Source organism: Macaca thibetana, chromosome 8 (genome assembly GCF_024542745.1).
Source record: "Macaca thibetana thibetana isolate TM-01 chromosome 8, ASM2454274v1, whole genome shotgun sequence".
NCBI lineage: Eukaryota > Metazoa > Chordata > Mammalia > Primates > Cercopithecidae > Macaca > Macaca thibetana.
The window spans coordinates 102023378-102038804 of NC_065585.1; the positions used below are offsets into that span (position 1 = coordinate 102023378).

Sequence of the window (15427 nt, forward strand, 5' to 3'; positions counted from 1 at the left end):
GCCTGGGAATGCTCCTTCACACTCAGTCCGGAAGCTTGGTGGGATGGCTTCTGTCTTCTTTTCCCTTCCGTTTTCCCTTCCCATTGGATTTTTGCTCTCTGGAATTTGCCCTTACCACTCTGGATCCTGGCCTCCTGTGGGCTGCCATGGCCCCCTAATCATCCAGTTAAGTGGTCTAGTTTCAGACTCATTCTTAAGCTCTTCGGCCCTTAGGGTTGACGGGTGTTTCCTCCATTTAAATGGACCCTGTGGTTTTCATGACACTGGGCTGCCTGGTTTCCCAGTGGGGCCTCTCATGGCATTTACAGTAACTCTTCTTCCTTTCACCCGACGAAGGTGCTCCTTGGAGTCCTTCTTTCTCTCTGTACTTTACCCTTCATTGCTACTATCATCTGCACTCAGATGAGTTATAGGTTGATTCCTAATGCAACCCCATGCCACCTTTCCCCACAGACCCTTCCTGGATTCCTACAGCCATTCCACAGGACTGGTTATGAAATGACTGGCTTTGGGCCAATGGTTGCCTTACGTTCAAAGTCATGGGTAGGATGTCTCAGGCTTGGGAGGGTTGGAGGCACCATTCGTAGAAGCAGGGAGTCAGGAGGAAGAGACGGCTTTGAAGAATGTGAGGGTTTGGGATGGTGTGTGATGACTTCCTTATTCTCATTTCAGCTTCCCAAATAGGGCCAGGCTTCTTAGGGGAGCCTACCAAGGAAGTATGAGTTGTGAGCAAAAATGGTTTGGGTGACTGCAGGTGGAATGAAAGCATAATGGCCTACTCAAATGTAATGGATTATTTTAAGATTTCCCAAGAAAGACCCAGACAGGCCCTTGTTGCAGCCTCAAATTTTGAGTTTTCAAAGTTTCTGGGTCTCTGAATTCTTGCTGGCACCGATGCCTAGGTGGGAATCATGTCTTACCCTTGGAGGATGTTGAAACTGTTGCTTAAGAAAAAAAGCACATCATTTTTAAATTTTGTTGTTTGGTTTTAGATCAGGGTCTAGCTGTTACAGGGAGCTGAGATCCAGGGCCCAAGGTGGTAGTTTAGTCTTAGCCCTATCCTCCAGGCACAGCAGGGTGCGCAATGAGGGAAGCATGGAGGGAGCACAGGGTGGGGATAGTGCTGGAGATAAGCCTTGCCGTTTCCTGGAAGTACCCAGCAGGGGCTCCTCGGATGGTTGATCCACCAAGCCTGCAGTTGTATGGTGCCCTGCACTTTACAGAGAACTGAGACTCAAAGAAGAACCCAGGACCTGGACTGTATCCAGTGGTTGCCCCAGCTGCTACCTTCTGGGCTTCTGTTTGTCCACCACCACCATGTACATTGCAAATTCAGCCCATGGGCAACATCATTGGGGCCCTGGGATGGGGTGGTGGTGATCAGTTCCGGGCTGCTCCTGGGCCAGCACCTGCCCTCGCCCCAGCAGCCGTGGGATGCAGCATGGTGGGAGTCTGCACACACACTCACGAGGAAAAATCCACCTGGGACGGCTCATGATCTTTTCAACATTGTTGGTAATCTGCACCCCTAAAGCAAACCCTTGAAAGATGGAAAGATGTTAGTAATTTCTGGCCATATGTGCCTTCTTCCCTGCTCTCCCCACCTCAAAAAAGAAAGGGGCCAAGTGGCAAGACAAGAAGTCAAGTCTAATGTGTAACACATTCCCATACTCTGATTTCTCCTCCCTCGCTGCTCCCCCACCTGTATAAACTACATTCCTTTACACGGTCATGGCAAAGGAACATTAATTTTTGATTTGAAGTGTGATTGAAAGCAACACGATCAGAAGAGTGAAATAGTTTCCACTGAAGCAATATCATTTCTAACCGGGTTGTGGTATGTATGGCAGGAGAGAGTGGTTTTGGGGTTAGGTGTGGCTTCTGATCCTGATTCTGTCTCTTACAAACTGTGGCCTCATGCTGTTTTACTTAACCTGAGTCCTTCTCCTTGATTGTAATGAAGTACTATTGATGCCTTCTTAACGTGGTTGCTGGGAGTATTAAACAAGGAGTCATAGATAGACATATCCCATTCTCATCTTCAGAGCCCAGCACATGGTGGGTACTGTATTATGATGGCTCAATTCTCTGCAGAAAAGAGGGCACCTGCCTTGTCAGCTGGAGTGTGTATTGATTTCTCCCATCTCTAATGAATAAAATAAATTAAAATATTAAATAATAAAGCTTTCACAAACGCAGTTTCTCCTTTGCCAGAGAAGTCTTTTCAACCAGGAGGCATCTTTTGCCATTTCATAAGTGAAGTCATTTTGAAATGTAGGTGAAACTGGGAAGAGGGTCTGAACTCCTCTCCATGATCTTCTTGGTCCATTTATTTAATCAGTACTCTAAGTTTGCCGTTCATTCTAAAGAATTTTGGAACCATAGAGTCAGCATGGACAACATCCAGATTAAAAGTGCACATTTAGACATGGGTTTCAACTTAGGATTAGTGACTTTAGGCAAGTCAACTTAACCCCCTGTGCCTCAGTTTTCTCATCTATTAGATGGGAAAATAATTATGCCTTCCTCCTGGAGTTGTTAGAATTAACTTGAGGAAATGCACGGAAAATACTTAGCATGTGTTCTGGCAGGTCACATGCTTTCGTAATTGTTAGCCATTGTGATTTAGTTCAGGTTCAAGACTTTCCACAGGGTGTGTGGGTGGAAGCCTTGTGTCATTAAAAAGAGGGGCCTTGGTAATTTTCTATTAAAAAGAATTCAGAGGATATGCGAATTACCTGGTGACTGGCACCTAGAAAGTGATTTCCAACTCCTTTGGGAATATCTGGGGTTGGCCAGTCTTAAAGGGGAGTTGATTGTACCAGCGACACTGTGTGTTCGCTGCTTTGTTTATAGAGCGCGTCCACGCTCATTTATCTTCATCAGTAGCCCCTGTGGAGCCATTGCTACAGGATGTAGCTCACAGGTTAACACCGTTAATTCAATGTCCATTGGGACAGAGAAAAGAGAAAGCAGAGCTGGTGAATGGACCAGTTTCCCATCCTCCTGGGAGTTGAGAACAGAAGCAGCCCTGGTACCATATTGGATTTGAAGAGAGCTCATCACCTGGATTTATCAATTAGGACTTCACCAGGACTTGCTCTAATCTGCCAGGAGGTCAAAGTAGATTTGGATTTTGTGTAGGTCTTCTCAGTTGGCAGAAGATCAGTACTGCCTGTCAGTGGGGATTAGTAGTTGATTGGCGACTGACTGATACTAGCAGTACCTGCTATCTTACCGCCATAGAGACCCAGTAGTAGAAACTGATTTCTCCCATGCTGTGGTTGGACGTTGATGTTTAATGCAGGAAGCATGACCATTTGAAGCAATCTTTAACTTTCCCTTGCTGAGTGCACACACATAGTTCTGCCTGTCATTTTATAAGACTCAATTTTCAAGGAATTATAGGTTTTTCAATGTTAAAATACTAAACCAGTAACTTGCTCTTCAAAACAAAACCAAACAAAAAGAAACCCTCATGGTCAGGCATGGTGGCTCATACCTGTAATCCCAACACTTTGGGAGGCTGAGGAGGGAGGATTTCTTGAGTCCAGAAGTTCTGGGCAACATAGTGAGACCCGTCTCAAAAAAAAAAAAAAAAAATCAGCCAGACATGATGGTGCATGCCTGTAATCTCAGCTACTTGGGAGGCTGAGGTGGAAGAATTGCTTGAGCCCCGGAATTTGGGGCTGCAGTGAGCTGAGATCGAGACACTGCACTCCAGCCTGGGCAATAGACTGAGACCCTGTCTCCACAAAGACAACAATAAAAAGCAAAAACACTCGGGGTTTTTTGTTTTTGAATGCTGAGATCAATAGCATCAGATCGTGTGGATTAAATTGGGTTATAGGACCCTTTTTTCTCTTAAAGCAGTGCATGATATTCTGAGTCACTGTATTTTTAAAAAGAGCAATGTGATTTAGTTTTGAAATTTATTTGAGGATCTCCTGGTACCGATGGCCATTACAGAGAGATACTACTGGATATCACAGAATACGGGGCGGAGGCGGTGGCAGAATGGGTAACTGAGACCTTTATTTTTATTTTTATTTTTGAGATGGAGTCTTGCTTTGTCCCTCAGTCTGGAGTGCGGTGGCGCAATCTTGGCTCACTGCAACCTCTGCCCCCCGGGTTCAAACAATTCAACTGCTTCAGCCTCCTTAGTAGCTGGGATTATGGACACCTGCCACCGTGCCTGGCTAATTTTTGTATGTTTAGTAGAGATGGGGTTTCACCATGCTGGCCAGGCTGGTCTTGAACTCCTGACCTCAGGTGATACACCCGCTTTGGCCTCCCAAAGTGCTGGGATTACAGACCTTGGTTTTTATGGATAAAACTGCCGGTTTCTTGACTTGTTACTTGCCTTTCATTTTCTCCTCCACCTCAGCTGTACACTTGGGTTATTGTTCTAGATGAAAAGCTTTGTTCTACAGTAAACACTGGAGAGTCCAAAAGACGTGAGGGAGGATGACTGACACTGTAATTTCTGCTTGGGTGATGGGATTATTAGAAGCCCAAACCTCAGCATCATGCAATATCCCCATGAAACCAACTCTGCGCGTGTGCCCCTGAATCTAAAATTAAATATATATATATATTTGAAAGAAGAAAGTATAAGCAAAAAATAAAATAAAATGATAAAATGCAATCACTTGGAGGATCAAAAAAAGAAAAGCTGTGTTCTAAATGCTTTCTCTTCCCCTCTTTTCTTCTGTCCTCTCCATCTCTAGCACTGAGGATGAAAATAAAAGAAGTGAAAAAAGAAAATGGTGACAAGAAGATTGTCCCCAAGAAGAAGAAGCCTCTGAAGTTGGGGCCCATCAAGAAGAAGGACCTAAAGAAGCTCGTGCTGTACCTGAAGAATGGGGCCGACTGTCCCTGCCACCAGCTGGACAACCTCAGCCACCACTTCCTCATCATGGGCCGCAAGGTGAAGAGCCAGTACTTGCTGACAGCCATCCACAAGTGGGACAAGAAAAACAAAGAGTTCAAAAACTTCATGAAGAAAATGAAAAACCACGAGTGCCCCACCTTTCAGTCCGTGTTTAAGTGATTCTCACGGGGGCGGGGCGGGGAGGGAGCCTCGGGTGGGGTGGGGGCAGGGGGACAGTGCCCCGGGAATCCTGTGGGCCACACACACGCACTGCGCCTGTCGGTAGTGGACATTGTAATCCAGTCGGCTTGTTCTTGCAGCATTCCCGCTCCCTTCCCTCCATAGCCACGCTCCAAACCCCAGGGTAGCCATGGCCAGGTAAGGCAAGGGTCATTTAGATTAGGAAGGTTTTTAAGATCCACAGTATGGAGCAGCAGCCACTGCACAGGAGGAGGTGACAAACCATTTCCACCAGTGATGTAGTCACTAAAATACAAAAAGGGGGATTGGGCAGAAAGTGAGAGCCAGCAGCAAAAACTGCATTTGGCAACTTGTTGGTGTGGATCTACTGGCTGATCTATGCCTTTCAACTAGAAAATTCTAATAATTGGCAAGTCACGTTGCTTTCAGGTCCAGAGTAGTTTCTTTCTGTCTGCTTTAAATGGAAACAGACCCATACCACACTTACAGTTAAAGTCAAGCCCAGAAAGTGGTAAGTGCAGGGAGGAAAAGTGCAAGTCCATTATGTAATAGTGACAGCAAAGGGACCGGGGGAGACACATCTCCGGCTTTGCCCACAGTCTTTCCGTGTGATTGTCTTTGGATCTGAATCAGCTAGTCTCAGATGCCCCAAAGTTTCGGTTCCTATGAGCCCAGGGTATGATCTTATCCCCAAGACATGTGGAGGGGCAGCCTGTACCTGCCTTCGTGTCAGAAAAAGGAAACCACAGTGAGCCTGAGAGAGATGATGATTTTCGGGCTGAGAAGGATGTAGTTTTCAAAACACATAGTTAAAAAAGAAACAAATGAAAAACATTTTTAGAACAGTCCAGCAAATTGCTAGTCAGGGTGAATTGTGAAATTGGGTGAAGAGCTTAGGATTCTAATCTCATGTTTTTTCCTTTTCGCATTTTTAAAAGAACAATGAAAAACACACACTTATTTTTCAAGGGTTTAAAACAGTCTACATTGAGCATTGAGCATTTAGAAGGTGTGCTAGAACAAGGTCTCCTGATCCGTCCGAGGCTGCTTCCCAGAGGAGCAGCTCACCCCAGGCATTTGCCAAGGGAGGTGGATTTCACTGGTAGTGTAGCCGTGTGGCTCTCCTTCCTGAAGAGTCCTTGGTTGCCCTAGAACCTAACACCCCCTAGCAAAACTCACAGAGCTTTCCGTTCTTTTCTTTCCTGTAAAGAAACAGTTCCTTTGAACTTGATTGCCTATAGATTGAAGAAATTCAGAACAGTCTGCCTGTCTGTCCCCCTGCACTTTTTACATATATTTTTTTCATTTCTGCAGACAGAAAGTTGACATGGGTGGGGTGTCCCCATCCAATGAGAGAGTTTCAAAAGCAAAACATCTCTGCAGTTTTTCACAAGTGCCCTGAGATATTTCTCAAAGCCCTTATGTTTAATCAGTGATGTATATAAGCCAGTTCACTTAGACAACTTACCTCTCTTGTCCAATGTACAGGAAGTAGTTCTAAAAAATGCATATTAATTTCTTCCCCCAAAGCCGGATTCTCAATTCTCGGCAATACTTTGAGGACTTTTATGATTGTCCCTCTGGGCCGATGCTTATACCCAGTGAGGATGCTGCAGTGAGGCTGTAAAGTGGCCCCCTGCGGCCCTAGCCTGACCCAGAGGAAAGGATAGTAGATTCTGTTAACTCTTGAAGATTCCAGTATGAAAATCAGCATGCCCGCCTAGTTACCTACCTGAGAGTTATCCTGATATAATTAACCTGTCACACTTAGTGATCCTATTCTTTTAACACCTTTTTTTGTGGGGTTCTCTCTGACCTTTCGTTGTAAAGTGTTGGGGACCTTAAGTGATTTGCCTGAAATTTTGGATGATTAAACAATGTGTATATATATATTAGCTAATTAGAAATATCCTACTTTTCTGTTGTCAAACTGAAATTCAGAGCAAGTTCCTGAGTGCATGGATATGGGTCTTAGTTCTGTTTGATTCACTCCAGAGTTCAGTGCTCATATGTATCTGCTCATTTTGACAAAGTGCCTCATGCAACCAGGCCCTCTCTCTGCGGCAGAGTCCTTAGTGGAGGGGTTTACCTGGAACATTAGCAGTTACCACAGAATACAGAAGAGCAGGTGACTGTGCTGTGCAGCTCTCTAAATGGGAATTCTCAGATAGGAAGCAACAGCTTCAGAAATAGCTCAAAATGAATGGGAAATGTGAATTGCAGCTGCAGGTTTTACCACCACCTCAGAGTCCCAGGACCTTGAGTGTCGTTAGTCACTTTATTGAAGGTTTTAGACCCAAAGCAGCTTTGTCTCTATCACATCAGCAATTTCAGAACCAAAAGGGAGGCTATCTGTAGGCCCAGAGCTGCACTCTCACGAACCTTTGTTTTTCTCCACAAAGTATCTAACACAACCAATGTGCAGACTGATTGGCCCGGTCATTGGTTTCCGAGAGAGGAGGTCTGCATGTGATTTGCTAATTATCACTAGGGCCAAGGTGGGATTTGTAAAGCTTTACAATAATCGTTCTGGATGGAGTCCTGGGAGGTCCTTGGCAGAACTCAGTTAAATCTTTGAAGAATATTTGTAGTTATCTTAGAAGATAGCATGGAGGGTGAGGATTCCAAAAACATTTTGTTTTTAAAATATCCCCTGTAACACTTGGCTCTTGGTGCCTGTGGGTTAGCACCAAGTTCTCCCCAGGGCAGAATTCAATCAGAGCTTCAGTTTGCATTTGGATGTGTGAATTACAGCAATCCCATTTCCCAAACCTAAAATCTGTTTTTCCTCATCAGACTCTGAGTAGCCGGTTGCTGTGTCGTAACTTCATAGCTGCAGGAGGCTCAGGCGATCTGTTTCAGGGGAGCACCCTAGGCAGCCTGCAGGGAATAACATACTGGCCGTTCTGACCTGTCACCAGCAGATACACAGGACATGGATGAAATTCCCGTTTCCTCTAGTTTCTTCCTGTAGTACTCCTCTTTTAGAGCCTAAGTCTCTACAAAAGCTTTGAATACTGTGAAAATGTTTTACATTCCATTTCATTTGTGTTGTTTTTTTAACTGCATTTTACCAGATGTTTTGATGTTATCGCGTTTGTTAATAGTAATTCCCGTACGTGTTCATTTTATTTTCATGCTTTTTCAGCCATGTATCAATATTCACTTGACTAAAATCACTCAATTAATCAATGATACTGTGAGCTGTGACTTTTTTTTTTTCCCACTCAGCCATACACTTCTCACCCTCTCCAGTGAAGCACATGTATCTTTCTCCTCTTGAGTTTCTTCAGTGATGCTTTCTGGTCCCAGTTCAACAGCTTGCAAATGGTAACTGGGTGTGGGTGGGCTGAAGGAGAACTTGGGAGGCACCACAGGCTACCCACGGCCCCCCCCTCCCATTTACCATCTGCTCCTAGAAATAACTTCCAGAAGTGTTTCTCCTGGCTGTGTGTGTTTCAGATCAGAGAGAAGGTTAAATGCTTGCTCTACAAGAATGTAGCTTTCGGCCCTGCCTGAATTTCTTTTCCATGTTTCTCATGGAAACATGCTGTTTCCCCTCCGGCTCAACTCAATGTTAGAATTACCAACTAGAATTGGAAAACTTGTTCGTATCTGGGGTCTTAGACACTTAGGAGGCCTTGGAGAGGAACATATGCACCCTTTTAACATAAGATGGGGTTATAGCTGGGATTTCCCAACTAGTTTGGGACTCCCAGGTCACTCGCCTGGTTGGAATTATAACCCAGGGCTCCTGCATCCCACTTGCGTAGGCGTGATGTCTGCGCTCCCTGCCGAGCTTCCCTTTGGACTCAGAGTGCTGCACCACACCCAGCCCAAGCTGTTTCATGTTAGGTTATGTGCTTCTTGACTAAGGAATTCTTCCATGTGACTTCTAATTCTGCAAGCAATTACAGTGACAACTTCAACGGACGTAGTTCCCTGATCAATAAGTCACCTCCAAACCGCAGACAATGGGCAGTTTTACCCAGAAGTGATAAAATATTCCCAAGTTACCCAAATCCACACCCAAGCACAGAGACACAACTTCTTTTAAGATGTGGTATGAGGACTTGTAAACATTCTATCAAAGTCATGCTCTAGTCCAGAAAGATTCTCACATACTAATGTATCTGACTGGTGAAATAGTGAGATACTAGCCCAGCTATGGAAAATGTCCATATTTCCTTTTAGTTCCCCTGTGGTTAATAAGAAAGAAAATTTATTCAGGCTGGGTGAAGATGTCATTGCCAGCCCCCCCGCCCCCCGCACCCTGAAGGTCACCACCATGACCCACCATTTCCATTTTTTTTAAATCTGCGAAAGGATGATGAAGTGTGTGCAAAGGTATCTCAGCTCCAGCTGCTGGAGTCACTGTGGTGGAGTTTGGGGTACCCAAGGGTCAGGACTGCTTGAGGCTTGTGCCTCAGAGACGCTGGCAACACTGGGAACCACAGGCTTGTCCTCAAGCTGCATGGCAGCTGCACCTCTTCAATGAACAATTTGGGCACTCCCCTAGGCAGGAGGTATAAAAGACCAAGGGACACAGAGGTAGGCTTGTCTTAACTTCAAAAGCTGTCTCCTCACCTTGGGTCCAGAAATGCTAGCAATTCACTTTTGCTCCTGACGGAGGGACATTGTACTAATCATCCAATAGCAATTGAAGGGCAGAGGGAGAATTGTTCTTAAATTTCAGCCTATGTGAGTATCACCAAGGAGAGCTTGCTAATGTGCGGGTCTTGGCTCCTCCCCCCAGACATTCTGATTGGGAAAGTTTGGGAAGGTTGGCAAAGGGGCTCTAGAACCAAGGTGCTAGGTTTCTCTGATGGCAGCAGTCCACGGGATCTTTGCAAAACATTCTCATAGGACCTGCGTGGCCTGGGGATGAGAGGCAGGAGGTTATTTTGTGATCTCCCTCTCCCCACATCCACACTTCATATTGCTGCAGTCCCTTCTGAAGCTCTGTGAGTTCATCTTACCTGGCATCAGCTAATAGAGGCAAGTTAAATGCAAGGGGAAATGAGCCCTCTTTCCTTAAAGCTGGGTACATTTGGCCGTCCAAGGAGTGTTTCTCATATTTTAATATGTATGTGAGTCACTTGAGCACCAGTGTTAAAATGCCAATTCTGAAGGGTAGGTCTGAGGCAGGCTTGAATTCTGCATTTCTTTTCTTTTTTTTTTTTTTTTTTCCTAATTTTTTCCCAGTTTTATTTGTATAAAGACATACATGGCCTAGCCAATGGAGCTTTGTCAAATAATCCATAAATACCTAAAGCACACATGACTCGTAATGCTTTTAATATCAAAAGAGGTTATTTTTCTTAATCCAAAGATTACGTTATATAATTATTCTTTTTTTTGTGAACTACTAGTTGGCCATATTAACATTTGAATAATCTTTAAAAAATTTAAATATAAATTTTGGATTTGGAGGCACATGTGCAGCTTTGTTACAAGGGTAAATTGCCTGATGCTGAGGTTTGGGCTTCTATTGACTCTATTACTCAGATAATGGACATAGTACCCAACAGGAAATTTCCCAATTCTTACCCCCGCCCTTCCTCCTTTTGGAGTCCCCAGAGTTGATTCTCTCTATCCTAATGTCCATGTGGACCCATTGTTTAGCTCCCTCTTATAAGTAAGAACATGTGGCATTTGGATGTGACTGCAAAGGACATGATTTTGTTATTTTCTATGGCTGTGTAGTATTCCATAGTGTATATGTACCATGTTTCCTTGAGTAGCCGGGTGAGGCTGAAGCTGTGAAGCTGTCAGTGTGCAGAGTGTACTTTGCGTAGGGAAGCTCTAACAGGTTGATGGTTTCAGGCGCGTCCTCACCCCCTGTTATAGTATCACCATCTCTATAATCAGCACAGCCCATCTCCTAGGGACTCAAAATATTGACCACGCTTTGGAATGGGAAGAAAATCAAACCAGAGAGTCACGCTTATAAACCCAAAGCTGGGGCTGATCTTCTCAACCCACTCATTAGATTTCATTCTTGTCCCAGACCTTAAGGGTTAATTCTTTTCCTTCAGACTCGGCTCATTATAGAAACTCACAGGTCCCTTCTTATTTCCCCCACCTATTAGCATTCTGGACTGTGCCCTTTACCAAACTTCCCAGTCCCCAACCCCCATCCCCAGATCCACCAGGGATTGGTGGAGTTAACCAACTGGTGGTATTTACCTGGACAGCTAAAGTTATATAGGAATTTGACAACAGAATTGGGACTTTTCTTGTTCCGTTTGATCATGTCTGGGCAGTTTCAACCTCAGGTTATGGGAGGAGCCAATAAAGAGGGGGGAAATTGAAGTCTTTGGAGGGAAAATCCCACCCCTGATACATTGAGGACAGCCTACCTCCTGGGCTGACTTATTAGGGGAGCAGGCGGTAGGAATTGCTGTCAGCAAGGTCTAAGGGAGGCCTCTTGCTGTAGGTTTGGAGAAGACCGGCACCAAAACAAGCTCCGAATAGGAACAGAAAGCACCTGTGTCTTCATATATCTGCAGACTATTTAGATAAGAAGGGGCTGTCCCTAATCATGGAGAGTTGTTTGCTTAAATAAAGGAAGGGAAAGCTGCATGTGTGTGTGCTTAAGGGAAGGAGGAGGTGGGAAGAAGGAGAAAGGGCCCAGGAATTTTCCACAGCTGAAACCCACCACGTGGTTATCATCAGGATGACCGTCCTATCACCTGAGTAAGGGGACTGGTGGATGGGGGCTGGTGAGGAAGGATTCAGGATCCGATCCCTGGGATTTCAGCTAAGTTCTGATGTGGCAATTGTAAGCACTAAGGAGAAGTTCTTATCTCCTGCTTCCCTGGAGTGCCTGAGTCCACAGTCCTACAGCTGTGAACCCTCAGGAAGCCTGCCCATTGGCTGGCCAGGTGGGATCCAGGGATCCAGCTTCTCTGAGACCCCTGGGTGTCAGGCTTAAATATAAATAAAGCAATCAGAACCCAGAGCTTGGCACGGATGCAGTGAAAAGGGAATGCTTATACACTGTTGATGGGAATATTAGTATAACCTCTGTGGAAAACACTATGGAGATTTCTCAAAGAACTGAAAATAGAGCTACCATTAGCTCTAGCAATCTTACTGCTGGGTATCTACCTAAAGGAAGAAAAGTCATTATATCAAAAAAACACCTACACTTGTATGTTTGTTACGGCACAATTCACAGTTGCAAAGATAGGGAATCAACCTAAGTGCCCATCAACCAATGGGTGAATATTGGAAATGTGGTATACACACACCATGGAATACTACTCAGCCATAGAAAATGAAATAATGTCTTTTGCAGCAACTTGCATGGAGCTAGTGGCCACTATCCTAAGTGAAGTAACTCAGGAATGGAAAACCAAATATTGGCATATTCTCACTTATAAGTGGAAGCTATGCTGTGGGTATACAGGGGCACCAGAGTGGTATAATGGATATTGGAGACACAGAACAGCAGATGGTGGGAGTGGGGTGAGGAATGAGAAATTACCTATTGGGACAGGTACACTGTTTAGGTGATGGTTACATTAAAAGCCCAGACTTCACTATAAAATTCATCCATGTAACAAAAAACAATCTGTACCCCTAAATTTATTGAAATAGAAGAAAAAAACCCAGAACTGCACAGTAAATTTCCTTATAAGGAAGAGAATTAGAAAGAAAACAGGAGATTCTGCTAAAATGCTTTGCACATGATCCCCATCTCTACTGCACTTTTTATTTTATTTTAGTTTTTTTTTTTTATTTTGAGACAGGTTTTGCTCTGTTGCCCAGGCTGGAGTTCAGTGGTGTGATCTTGGCTTACTGCAGCCTTAACCTTCCAGGCTCAGACAATCCTTCCACTTCAGCCTTCTGATTAACTGGTACTACAGGCATAAGCCACCAAGCCGCACTAATTTTCAAAATTTTTTGTAGAGACAAGTCTCACTATGTTGCTCAGGCTGGTCTTGAAATCCTGGATGCAAGCAATCTCCTGCCTCCACCTCCCAAAGTGTTGGGATTACAGGCATGAGCCACCGTGCTCGGCCATCCATTGCACCTCTTAATGATTTACACTAGCATCTGCTGTTATTGTTTGTACCTGGGAATGGATTGAGGGTGGAAGGGTGGTTTAGGGGCCTCAGTTTCCATTTTTGCTGCCTAGTTCTCTGGGGGGGGCTTATGCAAATCTGGGTAATCTTGTCCCATCACCTAGATGAGTAGGCCCATCATCTGAAGGAATAAAGAGATCACATGCCACAACCCAACCCACAACTCAAGTGCCTGTTTCACAGTGTGGCCCAAGGACAACCAGGGTGGGTTCCACAGATTTAGCTGGATTCCTCTGGGGTCAGTGCTCCCTCCCAAGGCCAGCAGTTAAGGCCATGGGAATCCAAACTTGGCTGCTAGTCTTGACAGGTTGCTCAACGATTTCTAGCTGTACAAATCAGGCCCTGAACTGGGCCAGGCTTGAGGGAGGCCCAAGGGCCCTACAGAAGAAGAGGAGCAGGAGGCAGCCAGTAGTTGCCTAGAGAAAAAAATAAGCACCAGCCTGTAAATTGTAATGTATGTCAGTGTGAAGCCTTGCTAGCTCTGCCCACCCCTTGCCAGCCACTGCACGCAGAAACTCCCTGCGTTCTCTCCGACTTCCCCAGGCTGCCGCCTTATTTTCAGACGCCTCCTCCCTGCAGTGCCAGAACCAACAGCTGCGAATGAGAAACACAGGCTGGAGCTGGATAAGGAAGGCATCCCATAATGGAGACTGAGTAGATGTGTACGAGGACCCAGAGACTTGCACCGATTTTCACTCAACCGATGGAAGAAAATAATGTACCTTTCGAACCCTAGGAACTAGCTTGACTGTTCTGTGGATCTTGATGAAGAAAACAAGGAAAGCTGGTGTGTCCTGGTACATTTGGCTCCACGCAAAATATTTCTTTCCTAGGCCCTCTTCATTGAAAACCTGCCTCTGCCCTGAGTTGGAGAAGATGGGCCTTTTCCCCTGCTGTGCATGTTTTCCCACAGTGAGAAAATCCTCTCTAGTTTTCTCACTGTTTCCTCCCTGCCTGGTGGATGGAAACCAGTTTGCTCAGGAGAAGTGGTTTCTAATGCAGGGATAAAAGATCTAGTCTCTAAGTCAAGGCAAATAAAATTCATGTGTTAGACACACACACACACACACACAAACACACACAAATACAGAGTCATACAGTTGCCCAGGGAGAGGGTCGCAGCTCTGCCCCAGGAGGACAATTTGTTTTAAGGTGCAAGCTGCCCCAGCTTTCAATTTGTTGCTCTCATTTTTATAATCACTCTTGTGTTCCAATTGTTGTAAGTGGCACTGGGAATGTTTGTTCTCATGTAATTGCTTGTTTCCTACTGAAATTTCCATGTCAGACCCCTTCATTGTTCTCAGTATCGCTTGCCTCCCATTCTGTGGGGTTGGCATGGATTATCCTAGTGCTGTGGCTGGCAGGGCATGTAAGCACCATTCTGCTCAGTCCTGACCCAGCTGAGGACGGCTGGGTGTACTGGTGCCAGCAGCTGGGCCAAATGCTGGGATGAGAGAATCTTGACAAGGGCCTGGCCTGCCTCTTGATTCTGGACTAGGCCAAATTCGGAGTGCATTTTGCACCCCCACCCCCAAGTATTTCAGAGGAAATGTGACCCTGTGTTTCTGATTCATGTGCACTTAACTCGTTAAAATGTTGATTTACAAAGGGTGGGTGGTGTCCAAATAAACCTCTGGAGCCTCAATTCCAAGCCAGCTTTTTTTTTTTTTTTTTTTCTTGGTGACTTTTTGTTGGGAGGGTAGGTGGGAAGAAGGAATCAAAGATTTTGTCTTTGATCGGGAAGTTACATTCCAACAGGAATGAAACTTGGACCCAGGAGGCAGGAACAGGGACCTAGACCTTTGCAATTGATTGGGTTCTCTATTGGACGAGTTGTGTGCTTCCAGACCTAATCAGAACCACCTGGACTTTCTCAAGGCTCATCACTGTCCACGCTGCATGAAGCATTTGAACTTGACCTGCGCTGAAATTGAGCCAGGGTACATAAAACAAAAGCCCAGCATCCACTTACAAGAATAAATGAACATCTGCAGAGAGGACTTGGAATTCTACAAAAAACACTCTGAGCTTGGTGCCTCTCTTCCTCACCTGGAATTCTAGCAGCTACCTCCCATGAACATTAATCTACTCCTCTAAAACCCCACCCCACCCCAAGGAACTTGCGGTGTACTTTTTATAAGGTGCATATGAAACCTGTCTAGAATGGGGCAAAAGATAGCGATATGTTATAAATTCAGCCGTGCTGTCTTCTTGGGCCTCCAGACTGCTTTAGGAAGCCCAGGGCTTTTGTCCATTTATC

General features: G+C 45.1%; 1 protein-coding gene across 1 annotated transcript in view; it reads left to right on the forward strand.

Annotated features, from left to right (window-relative positions):
• SFRP1 (secreted frizzled related protein 1) overlaps positions 1-8269 on the forward strand; it is a 47167-nt gene extending 38898 nt beyond the window's left edge. The window contains exon 3 of the mRNA XM_050800427.1: positions 4731-8269. Coding sequence (XP_050656384.1) covers positions 4731-5053 — 323 coding nt within the window. The 3' untranslated portion in view covers positions 5054-8269. The remainder of the gene's footprint in view (positions 1-4730) is intronic.
• Positions 8270-15427: the final 7158 nt, after the last annotated feature.